The sequence below is a fragment of the Mustela lutreola genome, chromosome 3 (assembly GCF_030435805.1).
Source record: "Mustela lutreola isolate mMusLut2 chromosome 3, mMusLut2.pri, whole genome shotgun sequence".
NCBI classification, from domain to species: domain Eukaryota; kingdom Metazoa; phylum Chordata; class Mammalia; order Carnivora; family Mustelidae; genus Mustela; species Mustela lutreola.
Window position 1 is genome coordinate 179288511 of NC_081292.1, and position 16446 is coordinate 179304956.

The 16446-nt window shown below is 43.1% G+C and overlaps 1 protein-coding gene across 4 annotated transcripts in view; it reads right to left on the minus strand.

The window, feature by feature from the left end:
* Nucleotides 1–16446, minus strand: part of SGPP2 (sphingosine-1-phosphate phosphatase 2) — a 108294-nt gene that overhangs the window by 29266 nt on the left and 62582 nt on the right. Inside the window, exons 1-2 of one of the 4 annotated variants that reach the window (XM_059167915.1) lie at nucleotides 12890–12908; nucleotides 1194–1373 (exon numbers count right to left, since the gene is read on the minus strand). In XM_059167915.1, coding sequence (XP_059023898.1) covers nucleotides 1194–1367 — 174 coding nt within the window. In that variant the 5' untranslated portion in view covers nucleotides 1368–1373; nucleotides 12890–12908. Of the gene's footprint in view, nucleotides 1–1193; nucleotides 1374–8346; nucleotides 8490–9227; nucleotides 9327–12889; nucleotides 12909–16446 lie in introns of those variants that run through there. The other 3 variants (XM_059167914.1, XM_059167913.1, XM_059167911.1) reach the window with 3 other exon arrangements.

Here is a 16446-nt window from a genome sequence, read left to right on the forward strand (position 1 = left end):
TGAGAGCAGCCCAAGGGGACCTGCCCTGGGCCCCCCCATGTCCTTCTGGGGCAGATACCCCCTATGACATAGCTCAGAAATCTGCATTAACTGAACTCAGACAGTGCTGGAGATCTCGGACATCTCTAATCCTTGCAAGACATGTAAGTAAGTTACGATAGAAGATTATACCTAGTTGGCGTATTCCTTAGACTTGTCCCATTCCCATCCAGGAAACTGAGGTCTGACCCCCCCCCCCCCCCACTAGGTGAGCAAGCATAAGACTACAGAGGGAGAGCCAGGACCCAACCCTAATCTTGTCCTTGTCCCCTAGTTCGGCACCAGCTGGAGCACAGAATATCCGTGTTTCGAGGGTAAAGGGATGAGGCGAAACACTACTGTCATTTACATACAAGACAGCTATGTTGAAGTCTAAATTGTTCAGAGAGTAAAGGGTAACACTTACGAAATGAAACTCACTTGGAGCAAAATTTGTCAGACAAGTGAAACAAAACCTCAGTGCTGTGCAAATGTAACTTTTTCTTTTTTTTGCGAATGTAACTTTTAAAAGGTCTGACTGTAACTGGCATCTAAGCAGATATTAAGTGAAATTCTTCTATTTGCAACATTTATCAATCTGCTGTCAGAGAGTCCTCTAGAAAACACGGAGCCATTGTTTCTAGGGGTTGAGCCCCAACCAGGGGCAGAGGCATCCTTGGGAGTCAATCTGGGACACACTCTTTCCTGCCCCAGGCCCTGGGGAGTCTAGCAGGAGGATTTATCTGGGGAATCATCTCAGCCCGGGAGGATTATTTACGAGGATCATCAGCTCCTCGCGTCTGCTGCAAACAGAAGAGGAGAGAATGGATGGCGTGCTGTCTAGTCAGGCAGCTCAGAGTGACGGTGCAATTCTGGGGAGACTCCATACCTGTATCCCAGGACTGTCCATGTTGTCGCATTGTGGGGGTGTTGTCACCGGGATATCACTTTCACTATAAAGCACGGCCTCATTTGGACGCTAAGCCATATGTCACTTTCTCTATGAAGAAATTGTCACTGATGGCTCAATACATTTCGATCCCCCATAGTCTTCATTTCGTAAGCCTCAAAGTCCCTCAAAAAGGAAAATTCTGAGGTAAAACCTCTCTTTGCTGCCTCCCTACATGGATGAGGTTACATGGGGGTGGGGCGGGAGAGGAGTCAGGCGGCCTCACCTGGTATCTGTCCATAGTGGAGAGGAGGAGGGTGAAGGATATGACGGTGGCTGCCATGGCGTGGGTGGACGGCATTCCGTACTCATCAATCACCCTCTTCTCCAGCTTCACCACCGGAGGGGAGAGGGGGCGGGGCCACTTCAAGATGTCCTTGGCCACCTGGCCGATGTACATCACCAGCTGAAAAACCAAAGGACCGGGGTGAGTCCAACCAAACAAGTGAGACCCTCAGAGTGCGTGAAGAAACCAGGGAGTTTTGCTGCAAAATCTGTGGCTGACGGTACCATGGCAACACCCCAAAACCCAGGACAGTTTTCAAATCAGACAGCCTTCATTTTTAAGTTTTAACCAGAAAAGTGACTGTTCTCACAGAACTTCTGCTTTAAAAAGTTGTGAATTCCTGATGCAGGTAGGTAACATACTGGATAAAATTTAATTTCTTTCAGTCATCAGAGGCATCAGTAAAATACACGGCATGAGTATTTTCAACCCTACAATACAGAAAACTCATGCTACAGTTATTTTTCAAATGATGTTTCATGATGGTATGAACAAAAAGACTGCCCCCCTTTCTTTTTCTTAAAGCACAAGGTAGAAATCAGAATTTGGCTTCTCTACCCTTCAGAGAGGAACAGGAATATAACCACAACTCATTTTGTCAGGGAACTTTACAGGATGATTTCAGGATCAGTGATAAGGAGGGAAGAGCACTCATTTCCTCACATCTGCCTTTGCAGCTCCAAGTGTGGTCTGAGGACCAGCAGCGTGTGCGCCACCTGGATGCTGGTTTCAAAGGCAGAATCTCAGTCCCCTGCCTCCTGGACAGACCGAGTTAGAACCCCTTGTCACAAGACTCCCAGATGGTTCATGGGTGCACGAGAATTTGAGGAGCCCTGTTTGACCCTGTGTCCTTGCCCAGGCCCCTTGTCCCTTGTCATGGACTTTAATCATAAACCTTCCCATCATCTTTCCGCGACTCTATTGATTTTACGAGGGCTTTATTTAGCTCATGATGGATGGAGTTACCTCGCTTTGGAACAAAACCCACGATGAAGGACTATTTCAAAATAACTTTCATTAGTCAGCCAGAGTGCTTTGGGGTTTCCACATTCTCTTCCTTTAACTCATTTAATTCAGAGCATTAGTCCAGCATACACACATTCCCCAGAAGGCGCTACTGCTGTTTTGTGCTCTGCTGCCATTTTGCTCAGGTTAAGAAACCAAGAGCCACCGTCTGTGCACAGCAGGCCAGATCCACAGGCTTTAAAGCCTCAGTGACAATCACTGAATTCCATAGCTGTGATTTCTAATCTGACTTTGAAATCCAACCTCTTTACCATCCCCTTATTACCAGGAACTACTGTCCTGGAAACCAACTCACTCTTTTATGTTTCCGCCTCCCTCCTGTGAACCTGTAAAAACCACATCAGACTGACAATGATGTGTGGAGTTGAAAAACTCGCAGCTATCACTGACGACCAGGAATGTCTCAGAAGCTGCTTGAGGTGGATTTCTCAACACTGCCCCTTCCCCACTCACCGGCTGAAATAAAACACTGCAGGCATCATAACTCTGGTTTGCTCAAAAATTCTTAAAATCCTCAGACAGGGACCCTTAGAATCATTAGGTGAAGACAGCCAGGGAGGTCTTCAGACACAGTTTTAAATTTCCTTGACGTTCACAAATCCCTCTGACTTCACTTCTATTTTGCCTTCTGTGTTTGAAGGATGCTTTTAAGAATTAGGACAATTGTTCATTTCCTTTCAACAATATTACCACAGCATCACATTGTATCTGATCAATAAATTTCAAGTAACGATTACGGTAATGACAGCTCTCTTTAAACAGAAAACAGGGCTATATTCTTCAAGTCATAGGAAAGGAGGACCATTCATGGCTTGGGAAGTACTGTCACTGTCTTTGTAGTCACTAGAGTGAAGTGATGATGTGCTCAGGCCCATGTTAAGTTCCCATCCTTAAGTGGAGGAAACCATCGCATAAAAAGAAGACCTCATCATAATGCAAATATGCTTTGAAAAAAATTATCTAACAAATTCTCTGCATATGTATATCTGCAGAAGCAGAATGAAGAAACCGAAACAAAAACAAAGAAAAAAGAAGCATATATTATATAATTCTGTTTTTATAAAATTCTTGAAAGTGGTTTAACCTTATGGCACAGAAAACAGACCTATGGTTGCCAGGAAAGGAGGAAAGAAATCACAAATGGGCATGAGGATACTTTTAGGGTGATGGATATCTTTTTTAATAATTGTGATGACTCCAGGGGTATGTCAAATATTCCGACTCAGACATTTTTAAATGTGTCATGTTTGCGAACACACTAAGAATTATGGAATTGGACATTTTCATGTTCTTTTTTTTTTTTTTTTTAAAGACTTTCATTTGTTTATTTGAGAGAGAGAGAGAGAGAGCGAGAGAGTGCACAGAGGGAGAGTGAGAAGGAGAAGGAGGCTCTCTGCTGAGCAGGGAGTGTGACGTGGAGCTCGATCCCAGGACCCCGGGATCCTGACCTGAGCCAAAGGCAGATGTTTATAACCGACTGAGCCACCCAGACAGCCCGGAATTGGACAATTTTCAATGGGTGAACTGTATGGTGTGTGCATTATACCTTGATAAAGCTGTTGAAGACATGCAATTTACTGTATGTCAATCACATCTTAAAATGTGGCTGTCATAGCTTGGGTTGCCATAACAACCAAACATAGACTGGTGGCTTATAAATAATGGAAATTTATTTCTTACATTCTGGAGGAGAAAAAGTCCAAGATCAAGGCACCAGCAAATTTGGGGTCTCATGGGGCCTGCTTCCTGGCTCACAGCCAGCCATCTTCTCACTGGTTACTCATGTGGCAAAAGAAGTGAGGGAGCTCTCTGGAGTTCCTTTTAAAAGGGCACTAACCCTATTTGTGAAGGCTACACCCTCATGACCAAAACACCTCCCAAAGGCCCCACCTCCTAATACCATCCCATTGAACACTGGGTTTCAACATGTCAACATTTTGAAAGTTTTCTCAAGAATGAAGAGGTGTTGGTGGGGTGGGCCTGGCTGTGAGACACTGTATGGAAGGCCATCTGGAGCTTCGGTCCACTTGGTGGTTTGGGGAAGAGGTGTAGGCAGACCTGATCTGTCCTCTGGGGTCATGGACAGAGTGGGAGCAAAGACATCAAGACTAGATGAAGAGAGACCAGGTAAGAGCATATTGCAAAATCCAGGTGAGAGATGAAGGTGGGTTCAAGGTCAGCAAAAGTGAGGCAGCAGACAGATTAAAAGAAATTTTTGTTTTAAACTGGAAGAATGCTGAATAGGTTTATAAGTCTTGGAAGAATGGCAAGTAGAAATTATTTAAATAAAAAGGAGGGGGAAAAGTCCTCAGAAATCAATGGACTAGGAGCCCAGAGGTGATTGTGTATGTGGAAATCTTTAAGTTCAGAACAGCTAAACCACTGGTCCTCACAAAGAACATATGGTTTCCCTGGAGACACACTTGGTTAGCTCGAAGATGGTGGGCACCGCCAGCATGAAGAAAGAAGTTCGGGTCATAGTGTGCCATTCAATGCACAAGATGGTACCATTCTAGAACATCGTTTTCTGTTTCTAACGTGACTCTTGAGGAACTCCACCATTCGTGTAGGTGAACACCTATCTGTAATCCTCTGAATGGAGGGACTAAGTCTCTGTTACAAGTCAACACCAAATGTTTTCTTGCAAGGTTTGAACATGTTCTGAGAACATAAAAACCAAGTAAACGGAAGAAAGACTGAAGTTTGATTTATTTGGAACTGTATCTAGAATTGCTCACCATTTAGAGAAATCGGGTCACCACTGGAAATGCTGTTTGTTACATTTGAGACTCTAATGCCACATGCCTGTGTCCACGCCACCATAGCTGACACACAGGGACCCTGTTTATATGTTCAAGGATCCTACTACCCTACGTGGACAGGCCTAGAATTTGCTTATTTTAAAAGCCACCCTCTTATGACAAGGCAGATTTTTAGGAATTATGCAAGTAAGTCATATTTTCTATGAATATCACTTAAGGAAAGCAACTACAATACATTTAGGGTATAAAAGGAGGTAATACTATGCTCAGTTTAGGAAGACAGACACAAAAGACTACATACAAATGATTCCATTTATATCCAGAAATATCCAGAATAGGCAGATCCAGTGAGACAGAAGAGAGATTAGTGGTTGGCTAGACCTTGGAGACCAGATGTCTGTAATCAAGGTGTCAGCAGGGCCACACTCCCCGGGGTTCTAGGGTAGAGTCCTCTCTTTGTCTCTTCCAGTTTCTGGTGGCCGCACCCCCTGTGATCACATTGCCTCTTCCTCTTCCTTCTGTCTACTGCTCTTCCGTCCATCTCAGCTCTCCCTCTGCCTTTTTCTCATAAGGGCACTTACCATTGGATTGAAGGCCACTCACATATCCAAGATAATCTCATCTCAAGATCCTTAACTGAATTACCTCTCCCACTACTCTTTTTCTAAAAAAGATAGCATTCACAGGTCCCATACACTAGAATGCAAACGTATCTTTTTGAAGACTACAATTTAATCCACTATATTCAGCAAATAGTGTATGAATGACCAGGCACTGTGCTGGACTGGGGATCACCATGAAGAACAAGATAGACCAGATCTTTGTTCTCAGGGAGTCTATGAATCAAAACATGAGCAGGAAGTATGCTTAGCTTCCTTGCATTTCATTTACTTCAATAAAACAACACTGTCCTGCTTAAAAAAAAAAAAAAAAAAAAGAAAGAAAGAAAAAGAAAAAGATAAAGAAAAAAGAAAAAAGAAAAAACTCCGCTCGGTCTGACAGAATCATAAAGTCTAATATATAAAAACTTTACCGCAGATATAAGCATCACATCATTAGGGAATTACAAAATAAATCAATGAAATATCATTACACATCTACCAGTACAGCCCAAATCTAAAACACCAACAAAGCTAAAGGCTGGTGAGGGGGAGCAACAGGAATGCTCATTCTTTGCCAGCGGGAATGCGAAATGGCAGAGCCACTTTGGAGAACAGTTTGGGGGCTTCTGACAAAACGAAACAACCTCTTACTGTGAGATTCAGCAATCACACTCCTTGGTATTTAATCCAGATGAGCTGAAAACTTATGTCCACACAAAACTCTGCACATGAGTGTTCATAGCAGCTTTATGTATAAGTGCCGAAAGTTAGATGCGACCAAGATGTCCTTCAGTAGGTGAAAGGATAAATAAACTGTGGTATACCCAGACAAAGGAATACTAGAGCTAAAACAAGCGAGTTTCCGAGCCATGAGAAGACATGGAAGAACCTTAAGTCCATACTACTAAGTGAAAAAAAAAAATCTGAAAAGGCGACATACTATAGGATTCCATCTATATGATATTCTGGAAAAGGCAAAACTGTGGAGGAGTAGAAAGATCAAGGGTTGGCAGATACTGGAGGGGAGGGAAGAGGACTAGGGAGAGCCCAGGGGATTTTTAGAGCAATAAGACTACTCTGTATGGTACTGTAATGGTGCATGGAAGTCATTAGACATTTGTCCAAACCCACGGAATATTCAACATCAACAGTGAGTTGTAGACTATGGACTTTGTGGGAGTATCACATGTCAGTGTAAGCTCCTCAATTCTAACAAATGTACTGGTCTGAGGGGGCGATGATCATAATGGGGAAGGCTGTGCTTGGCTGAGGGCAAGGACTATATGACAACTCTCTATATGTTTCATTCAATTTTGCTATGAGCCTAAAAGTGCTCTAAACAATCAAATCTATTAAAAAGAACACTATGGCAGGGGTGCCTGGATGGCTCAGTCAGCTGGGCAGCTGGCTCTTAATTTTTGGCTCAGGTCATGATCTCAGCCAAAGGGGATTCTGCTCAAGGATTCTTTCTCCCTCTCCTTCTCTTCCTGCCCCTTGGCGCCCCCAGCCCCGACCACATGCTCTCTACAATAAATAAATCTTTTTTAAAAAAAAAAAAAAAGAGTACTATGGCAGAAGAGAACTATTTCTCCATTTAGTTTGCAGTTCAAGAGTATAATGATTAACTTGACATGGCTGGCCCTAAATGGAAGGTTTCATTCTGTATTGTTGAAGGGTCCTCCTACCTAAAGGGACCAAATTAAGTTTCATCATCCATCATGTTCCTTTGGGCTGAGGCCCCAAAGACCTATATGTGAAGGAAAAATCCATGAGACACAGCAAGGCAGGAAGTAATTATAGATCATTAACACCTTAGAAAGCTGTCTGGGTCCCCCGTACGGTGCTGGGGCCCTGTGGCATTGGTGACAAGGAATTAGTCTTTTTTTTTCTTTTTTAATACTTCTGCCCTGATTACAAGAGAAAGGAAATGTATAGGTGAGGGGATAAAATCTAGTTTTCTGGATAGGCTACTGTTGATCCCAAGCAGACAAAAGGCTTTTTCTAGGAAACCAGTTCTGTCAACACGAAATACGTCTTGCCTGCATGGAAGGACTGACAGCTTGGGGTCTAATCTTAATATCTGGGCTCATCTGGGGCACTCAGAGAAAACAGTGCATGCTCTCTTTGTGTGGTTGTCCTTTCGTGTTATTACAATTCCACTGACAACTCCACTGTGTCTAACACATCTCACATTAACAAGTTAATGTTAATGTTAATGTTACTAGTTAAATAAAACTCAGATAGTTTTGAAAATAGAGGATCCTTGCAAGAACATTATTACTAGTAAGGCAGTTAATCATTCTTTTTTATACAATGAGATTATCAGCTCCCCCATTTGTCCTCCTCCTCTGGAAGCATCCCCATCCCCATGGTGTAAAGGCTCCACTGTTGTTATAATAAAAGCTAAATTCTTACGTTCCCCCAACCATCCTCCATCCAGAAGCACACTTTGATAAACTTTAACATCTTTCCTCCTTCCTCCTATACCCATAGCTCACAGTAACATAAAATTACAATAACAAAAACTGTGTTCCTTAGGTCTCATGGGACAGAGACATTGTGAGTCACTGGGATTTATAGCTCACCTATCCACGGATTTATTTTTAAGAAGTCAGGTATTGAGCTATATCATTGTTTAACTGCTGGAGACTAGAGAACATTAACATGTAATCCAAAGACCACAGTTTCTCTGGCCATACCTACCCATCTTGTCCAACCAAATTAAGCTCATTCCTCTGCTGCTCATTACTGATCTGATGATTTGGATGAAGAAAGACCAGACACCCAATCATTCCACTTCTAGTTATGTACCCAAGAGAATTGAAAACCTATGTCCTCATAGAGAGTTGCCCATGAATGGTCTTATCATCATCCTTCACAATAGCCATGAAATTTAAATAAACAACCTAAACATCCATCCACTGATGAATGGAGAAACAAAATGGGGTATATCCTTACAATGGGATATTATGTGTTCATAAAAAGCAATGAAGTACAGAAACAGTCTATAATGTGGACGAACCTTGAAAAAATTATGCTAAGTGAAAGCAGCCAGATGAGAAAAGCACAGATACTGTATTATTCCATGTATGTGAAATGTTCAGCATAGGCAAGTCCGTAGAGACAAATTAGATCAGTGGCTGTCTGGGGCTAGAGGGGAGGGGAGTGGGGATAGGAGGCTTCTTTTAGGGAAGATGAAACTGTTTTGAAAGTAGATCGGGGTAAGGGTTGCACAACTTCATGAATACACTAGAAACCACTGAATTACATTCCTTTAAAAAGTGGATATCATGATATGTGAATTTCAACACATTTTGAAAAGAGAGAAACTAGACATCAAAATGGGTCCTTGAAACACCTCTTCTTTGTGTCCTTGAAGTCCTTTGCTGCCAAGTGTTACTGACAACGCCTTCCAGTACCGATTCCAGAGAAGCCCTAGGGGGATTACTAATATTCTCTGCTTCAGGAGCCCCGCCCAGCTCTGCCCAAACCGGGTACTGCAGGGCAGCCAGGGGGTGACTACCAAGGCCACACAGAAGGCTGCTGAAAACCCACCTACTCCAAAGTAGGAGTAGGGGACTCACTTTAAAGCATTTAGCTGCGGAAGCTTTCCAGATCAACACTTTTTACAAGAGGCTGGCCGCACTGGGCTGTGTTCCTGTTGACCCTGGGTACTGTCCTCCCTTCTTCCTGGAAGATGCGGGGATGGGGGTGGGGTGGGGGTCTCTGTGGCAGCTTTAAACAGCTCTTTGTTATGGTTATTTCAGAACATTCTAGAAGCCCCTGCCTACCAGCCAGCCTGAGTTGTTTTCAGCTAGTGAATGTCGTCTTGTACTTGTGGCATGGCTTTATTTTATAAGCTCATTTCCAGTGTGGGGTGTGTGTGTGTGTGTGTGTAGTGGGGGTGGGGTGGGATGGTGAGTCACTGAGAGAAGCAACTGTAATTTCAAACTAATAAGATTTCATTCCATGCCTGAAGCACCAAAACAAAGAAATTACAGAGCAAACACCATAAATCACTGAAGACTGACAGAAAACTGATCTTTACATATTCAAGGTCCCTTGGAAATGGAGATATAATAACTAAAGCACAAATGACAGGTGAGAAAAATAAAATAATTAAGTTACAACATTTGCTAGTTCTTCCTAATACTCCATTTTTTTTCAGCTCAGATCTGCTTCTGAACTTTTTGAAGACATATTAAAGGCATAAAGATTAGTAACTAAGTCATAGACATATGAACACCTTTAGAAAAATTACTTACAACCAACTGAGCCTCCTATTCATTATTAAGAAGGAGCTGGGTTCAGTAATAACCTAATATTTGTACAGTGATTTTTTTTTTTAGAGTGCATTTTCAGAGATCTTATTTAATATTCTTATCATTCCTACTTTACAGATGGGGAAACTGAGATGGTGAATGTCTTGAATTTTGTTTTCTGATTCCAAATCTTATGGTCTTCTCACCATATTCCACCACTAAGCATCTGACGATTAATATATTCAAACAAATATCTTTCTGTAGGAGCCCAAATTCCATGATCCTAACCCGTTACACGCATGTTCACAATAGAGGTCACTTGACTACCCTGGGACTAAGAGATTATGATGTCACCGTTGACAAGAAAATTACCAAATTCATAGCTGTACCATTCCACCAATGAACCATCCAGCAGAAGGCTGGGACCACAGCATCCTTTAAGCACTACTGGAGAGATGTCACCTCCAAAATGGCACCCACTGACAGAATAGGTGTCTTCAGTTCTAATAATTATAGAGCACATACAAAAGCTAAAATCATGCATAAACCCATACTCCTTCAACCAGTGAATCACAAAAACTTGGAAACTAAATATCCATGACAGACCACTGGTTAAATAAATTATGCCACAGTTCAAAAAGCATTATGAAATAGACAGTTAAGTGAAAAAAAGCCAGAGTCTGCAAGAGTACATATTGATCCTATTTGTATTTTTTTAAAAATGTGTTTACATATAAATGCATGTAGGTGTGTGGGAAACTGTGTATAGCAGAATCACAGGCTGGGGTAGAACTGAGATCTGGGGTGGCTACCTTGTACACTATTTGAGTTTTTCATACAAATAAAAATACAAAATAAAAATTCCCTTCAGATAACAATGCAACCATGGCAAAGAAAATTCCTTTTTATGAGACTCCTCCCTCACATTTTTAAGTATTTTCATTGTCGGCCCTGCTGACTATAGAAAAACAAACTGCAAAATAATGTTGAAAGATCAAAACCTTTATTTTTATAGACCCCTGAAAGCAAAAATGCAATAGATGTTAGTCCCTCACCATGTTCAACTTTCTCATCTGATTAAAACCACAAACTACTTGCATCTTCAAGCATGCACTAAAGTGCTGTGCGTGTAACCCAGCCAGGCAGCCTAGGCTATCGCAAAAGAAGAAGAAAAAAATTCTTAGAATTTAAGCTGGAAGGAAACTCCACCTTCAGTCGTGGCTGACTGACGACTAAGCCCAGACTCTTCCTGCTCTTGCCTGCATCAGAAACAGTAAAGCCTGCAAAGGGACTTTCCCACAGGGTGGAAACCCAACAAATTCAGGAAAATCACCCCAAGCAATCAAAACCAAGAGCCTAAAAGAATTCTTTGGCAATCAGCTTTACCAATCAGCCAAGCATCATCCTTGGTCTCTGTGGGGCAAGGCCAGCCTGAATGATTAGCTTCTTAGTATTTTCATGATTGAGTTGGCATTGTTTTAACTGGAATTTGTCTGGACCTCTGTTGTGACCCTTTCTGTGGCCCTCCTACCCAGCTAGGTTTGCGGTCCCCCCCAGGTCAAACTCTTATTAGCATTTTCTAAACGACAGTCAGTTACACACCACCTTCTAGATTTTGCTGCATTCATGGACGTCTCATGTTATTAAATACTGGTCTTCAGAGTGGCTTACTCATTTCTAATAAAACATTTGTGAAATCAACCTGATTGTTGGTTATATTTTACAACATAAGTAGAACTCAGATATACATATTTAAAACAAACAAACAAACAAACCTCCCCTTCTGACGTACTAGGCACTCTGGGAATCACAGTTACATAATTATGAGGTTGCCGATCGCCACTAATTTTCATACGATTACCTCTAGATTAGGCTATGCTTTTTTTTTTTTTAAAGCTTTTATTTATTGAGAACGAGAGAGAGAGAGAAAGAGAGAGAGAGAAAGAGAGAGAGAGAGCACGCATGTGTGCAAGCAGGGGGAGGACCAGAAGGAGAGGGACAAGCAGACTCCCCACTGAGTGTGGAGCCAGATGGATGCAGGGCTCGATCCCATGATCCTGAAATCATGACCTGAGCCAAAATCAAGAGTTGGACACTGAATCGACTGAGCCACCCAGCCTCCCTGGCCCCTGCAACAAGCCTAGGTCCTGAACGCATGCAGCATACAGGCAAGCAAACAAGCAGTAAATATGCATGTATCCATCACTAGCCAAATTCTTGTTTTCTGAAATCTGAAGCTGAAGAGACAGAGGTAAACATGTGGATAAATTTCTTGCTATCAAACCTCCTGCCACTTGCCATCTGGAACTCAGGAACCAAATAGATTTGAACAAATCATAACCCTTTGTACTCCACCTTGCTACCTGGACTTGGCCTAAAATGCATTAATTCCTTTTTCATGTTTAAAATTCACACAACTCTCAGTTCTTCCCCACTCAATAGAAGCTTCACCTTTTTTTAAAAATTAGATTTATTTATTTTAGAGCGAGAGAGGGAGAGAGAGAGGGAGCGAGCATGAGCAGAAGTGGGGCAGAGGGAGAGGGAGAGAAATCCTCAAGCAGACTCTCCCCCACTCCCTGCCCCCAAGCATGGACCCTGGGCTCAATCCCAGGACCCTGAGATCTTGACCTGAGCCTAATCAAGAGTCAACCTCTCAACCTACTGAGCCATCCAGGTGCTCCAGAAGCTTCATCTTTTTATGCGGTGCTGGCCACATCCTTGTCACGATGGTAAAAGTTAGATTAAAGGGATTTGCCTGCTTCGGGTGCCTTGTCACCAGCCCGTTTCCAAAGTGGCCATTGTGGCCATTAGTGATTCCCTTCCTTGACCTTGATAACATGGGCTACATGTTAGTAAGTGATTCTACCCTTAGCAGGTGCAAGGCAACATCAGGGCTGAGAATGGGAACCTGACAGCAGGAATTCCATCCCCATTTTTCAGAAGCAAGATCCCACCAACATCCAATGGGCTGATGTGCTAAATACCTCATAGAGGCCACTGCTATCTTTACCATCTTACGCAAGGCAGGTGCTCACTTGAAAGGTGAAGACAAAGGATTATCATCCTGAACCCCTGTGTTGATGTCACAATGCTCAGAAAGGGAGATAACTGTGACAAGGACAACTGCTTGAAGACTGTCAGCAATACCATCTACAGACCTAGTGCTCGACCCTCCTGGCCAAGGTTATCCATGACGACTTTGGCAATGTAGAGGAGCCTAAGGCCATGGTCCATGCTATCACTGCTCATGGATCGTGACGGTTCTGTGATGATCATGGGTGAGGATCATAATGGCCCTTCTGGCATGCTGTCATGTAATGTCCATGATCATTACTCCTGAATCCCTAGTCCTGCCAAGGCTGTGTGCAATGTCATTGCCAAGCTGAATGGGAAGCTCACTGGCTTGGCCTCAGTACTGTTACCATTTCTAATATTAGCTTCCAGAATGAGCTATCATCTCCCTCCAGAGCTCTTGTGTTTATCAACAGCAAGCCAGAGCTTTTCAGCACAGAGCATTAATAATAAGCTGCTGCTGCCTTTCCCTAAATCCCTACTTGCTTGTATATCCATCAGCTTGGGAGCCATTTAGAGGTTACAAATCAACATTGCTAACAGCAGCCTATATATGGTTCATATGATAAAGCAAATATAAGATATGCTCCAGCAAAAAGTCAGGAAAGCACTGTCTTCTATCTTCAAAGGACTCCGGGAAGTCATTCTCTTATTTTTCTCCAGAGATATAATGAGAAGGGGAGACCAGTAGGTAAATTTAAATTATGAATTTTTGAAAAATTTTAAAAGATATTATTTATGTATTTGACAGAGACACAGTGAGAGAGGGAACACAAGCAAGTGGGAGAGGGAGAAGCAGGCCTCCCGCCCAGCAGGAAGCCTGATGCGGGGCTCCATCCCAAGACCTTGGGACCATGACCCGAGCTGAAGGCAGATGGCTAACAACTGAGCCACTCAGGTGCCCCAAATTATGAATTTTTTATCTCAAAGTTTTCCCAAAACATTTTCACGTACTACCCTAATACCTGGTGATTTTTAAAAACTTAATTGAGCAAATCTCCTACCTCACCTCGGCCAGTTTCTCTGTTTTGTTCATCTTTTACAAATGTTCCCACAATTCTATCAGTCGTGTTCTAGAAGTGGGCCTAGCAAATGGGAAAACTTATGAGAGTGACACAAGGAATGTCTAACCAGAACCTTCTTCAAGCTCAGGCCAGGCTAGGGACACCCAGTAACTTCTGCTTCACCATAAAGTATCTGTCTTAAAAATTGCTGGTCATAAAAACAAATGTTCTTACATGTCCCCTTTCAACTCCACCCAACCCCAAACATTTAATAAAACAAAAACAGCTGTGTAGACTAAAGCATTTGCCTTTCTATAATGTGTGTCAGAATTTTCTGAAGAAAAAAGAAATCAATTGGAAAAAGCGTAGGTACTGTTTAAATGGGATTCAGGCTCACTAGATCTTGAGATATCTTTAGCCTCAGAGGGAGTCTAGTCTTAAATTGGAGACAAGAGAAAAAAATCTATGTTCTACGGCAGCATCTGTGGAGGAGGGAGTCTCTGGGTGTGGGGAAGTTGGGGTGGCCATCATGCTGATTTTGACAGACCCTGAGCCTAATTTTAGGCTAATGGTCTGATATTAGACCCCTAGTTTTCCAGGCTTTCCTCACACATTTAGTCAGAGTTGGGTCATTTCAAGTTGGCTTCCTGTAAAAGAGAGGGTCTTGAGGTTTTAGAACATTTGGAGCTAGAGGTTGCCTCGGTGGATTTGACAGCCTGAATGCCTATACAACTCAGAAAAGCTCTGAATGGTGGTCACACAAGAGAAATTTTAAAAAAATAAAAAAATTAAAATTAAATAAAAAAGAAAGCTCTCTTTCTGGAAGGATTAAAGACTTCAAGGAGTCAAGCCTGCAGCCTCATCCGTTCAAGTTCTGAGTGCAGTCAGCCACGTCTCGGTGGCTTGCCTTTCCCAGGACCACTGAACTGTGCTGCACAGAAAGATACACGGTTAATGGCTCGGGCTCAGGGAACTCCTGCTGTAACCCGAAGGGATTACAACCCTCTTTAATCAGGAAAACAGTGTGCTAATGGCCCTTCTTGGAGGAAGTTCAAGGGTTAGGGGCCGTCTGCTTGCCCAGATTTGTTCCCTCCACATATGTCCAAATCTTCCTCAGCAAGGAATTTAACATCGAGCTAACTGGGGTGAGAACAGTGGGTGACAGTCCCCAGACCTTCAGGTCTGGGTGCTCTCTGTCTCTGAAGGCCGGTACCGCCAACTACATTTCCTCATACTCGAACAGCCACACCTTCGCGCGGAAGGCGCGCTTTCTTGATAAGGTGCCTTCTTGTGCTGCAGTCCCTGAGCAAACGAAATTACCAGTTAAAAGGCTGGAAAGGAAATGGAGAGCTAAGGAAATGCATAAGAATAAAAATTCAATATGCAAGCTAACAAAATTATGGAAGCCATAATCATAGGATGTAAGGAGGAAAATTCACTTAGGACAACGTGGATGATGTCAGTTTGGGGTGAGGGCAGCCTGGCTATGTATCTACTCAATGAATCAGGGAGAACAGTCAAATGGTCTCTTCTATTTTATTCTTTTACACAACGTTTATTTCCACTCTCAGGCTGACATCACTGGCTGAGCTATCAGCACCGGGCAAAGCCAATTTCATACTCTTATTCATGTATTTATTTGACACACAGAGAGAGATCACAAGTAGGCAGAGAGGCAGGCAGAGAGAGAGAGAAGCAGACTCCCTGCTGAGCAGAGAGCCCAATGTAGGGCTTGATCCCAGGACCCTGAGCTCATGACCTGAGCCGAAGGCAGAGGCTTAACCCACTGAGCCACCCAGGCGCCCCTCATACTCATGTTTGAACAACTATCATTATTTCAAATGACTATGAACGTTAGGACCCACACAGTCAGGACTCTGCTGCTCCCCTCCCCCACTATCATAGCCCTGGGAACAGCAGCTTGCCATCCCACTTACCAAAGTATCTGGTCCTGGTCTAAGACTTAACCTTACTCCTGGGAAACATCTGAACCTTGGATAGCCTCTTCTAGAGAGGGGAGAGTACTTGAGCCCCCACTCGACATCCAGGTGGAGGTTTTCATGCCTCAGGCACGAAACCAGTCAGCCAGACACACTGGGTTAATTCCTCTCCAGGTGACATCTTTCTGCCAGCCAAATAGTTCAGACCGACTCTGAGCCAGCCTGACGTGGGAAGGTAACACTGTAAGTTTTCATGTCAGCCACCGGTAACCCTGATCCTTCAGGATCTCTGCCAAGAGACCTCTGGTTCTAGTGAGCTCTATGGAAGGGCTTGCTTGGTGTAAACATAACAATACCAACCCCCAAAACACAACTCCCACCCCCTAAAAACTGAGATGCCACTGCATCTGACAAGGGGTGGTAGATGTGGAAATAGGCTTGAGCCTGTCATCTCTGAAAATCAAGTTTCCTTTTCATTTCGGCTGCAAGAATGTCTTTCTTCCAAAAAACTGTTTTGTTTTTGTT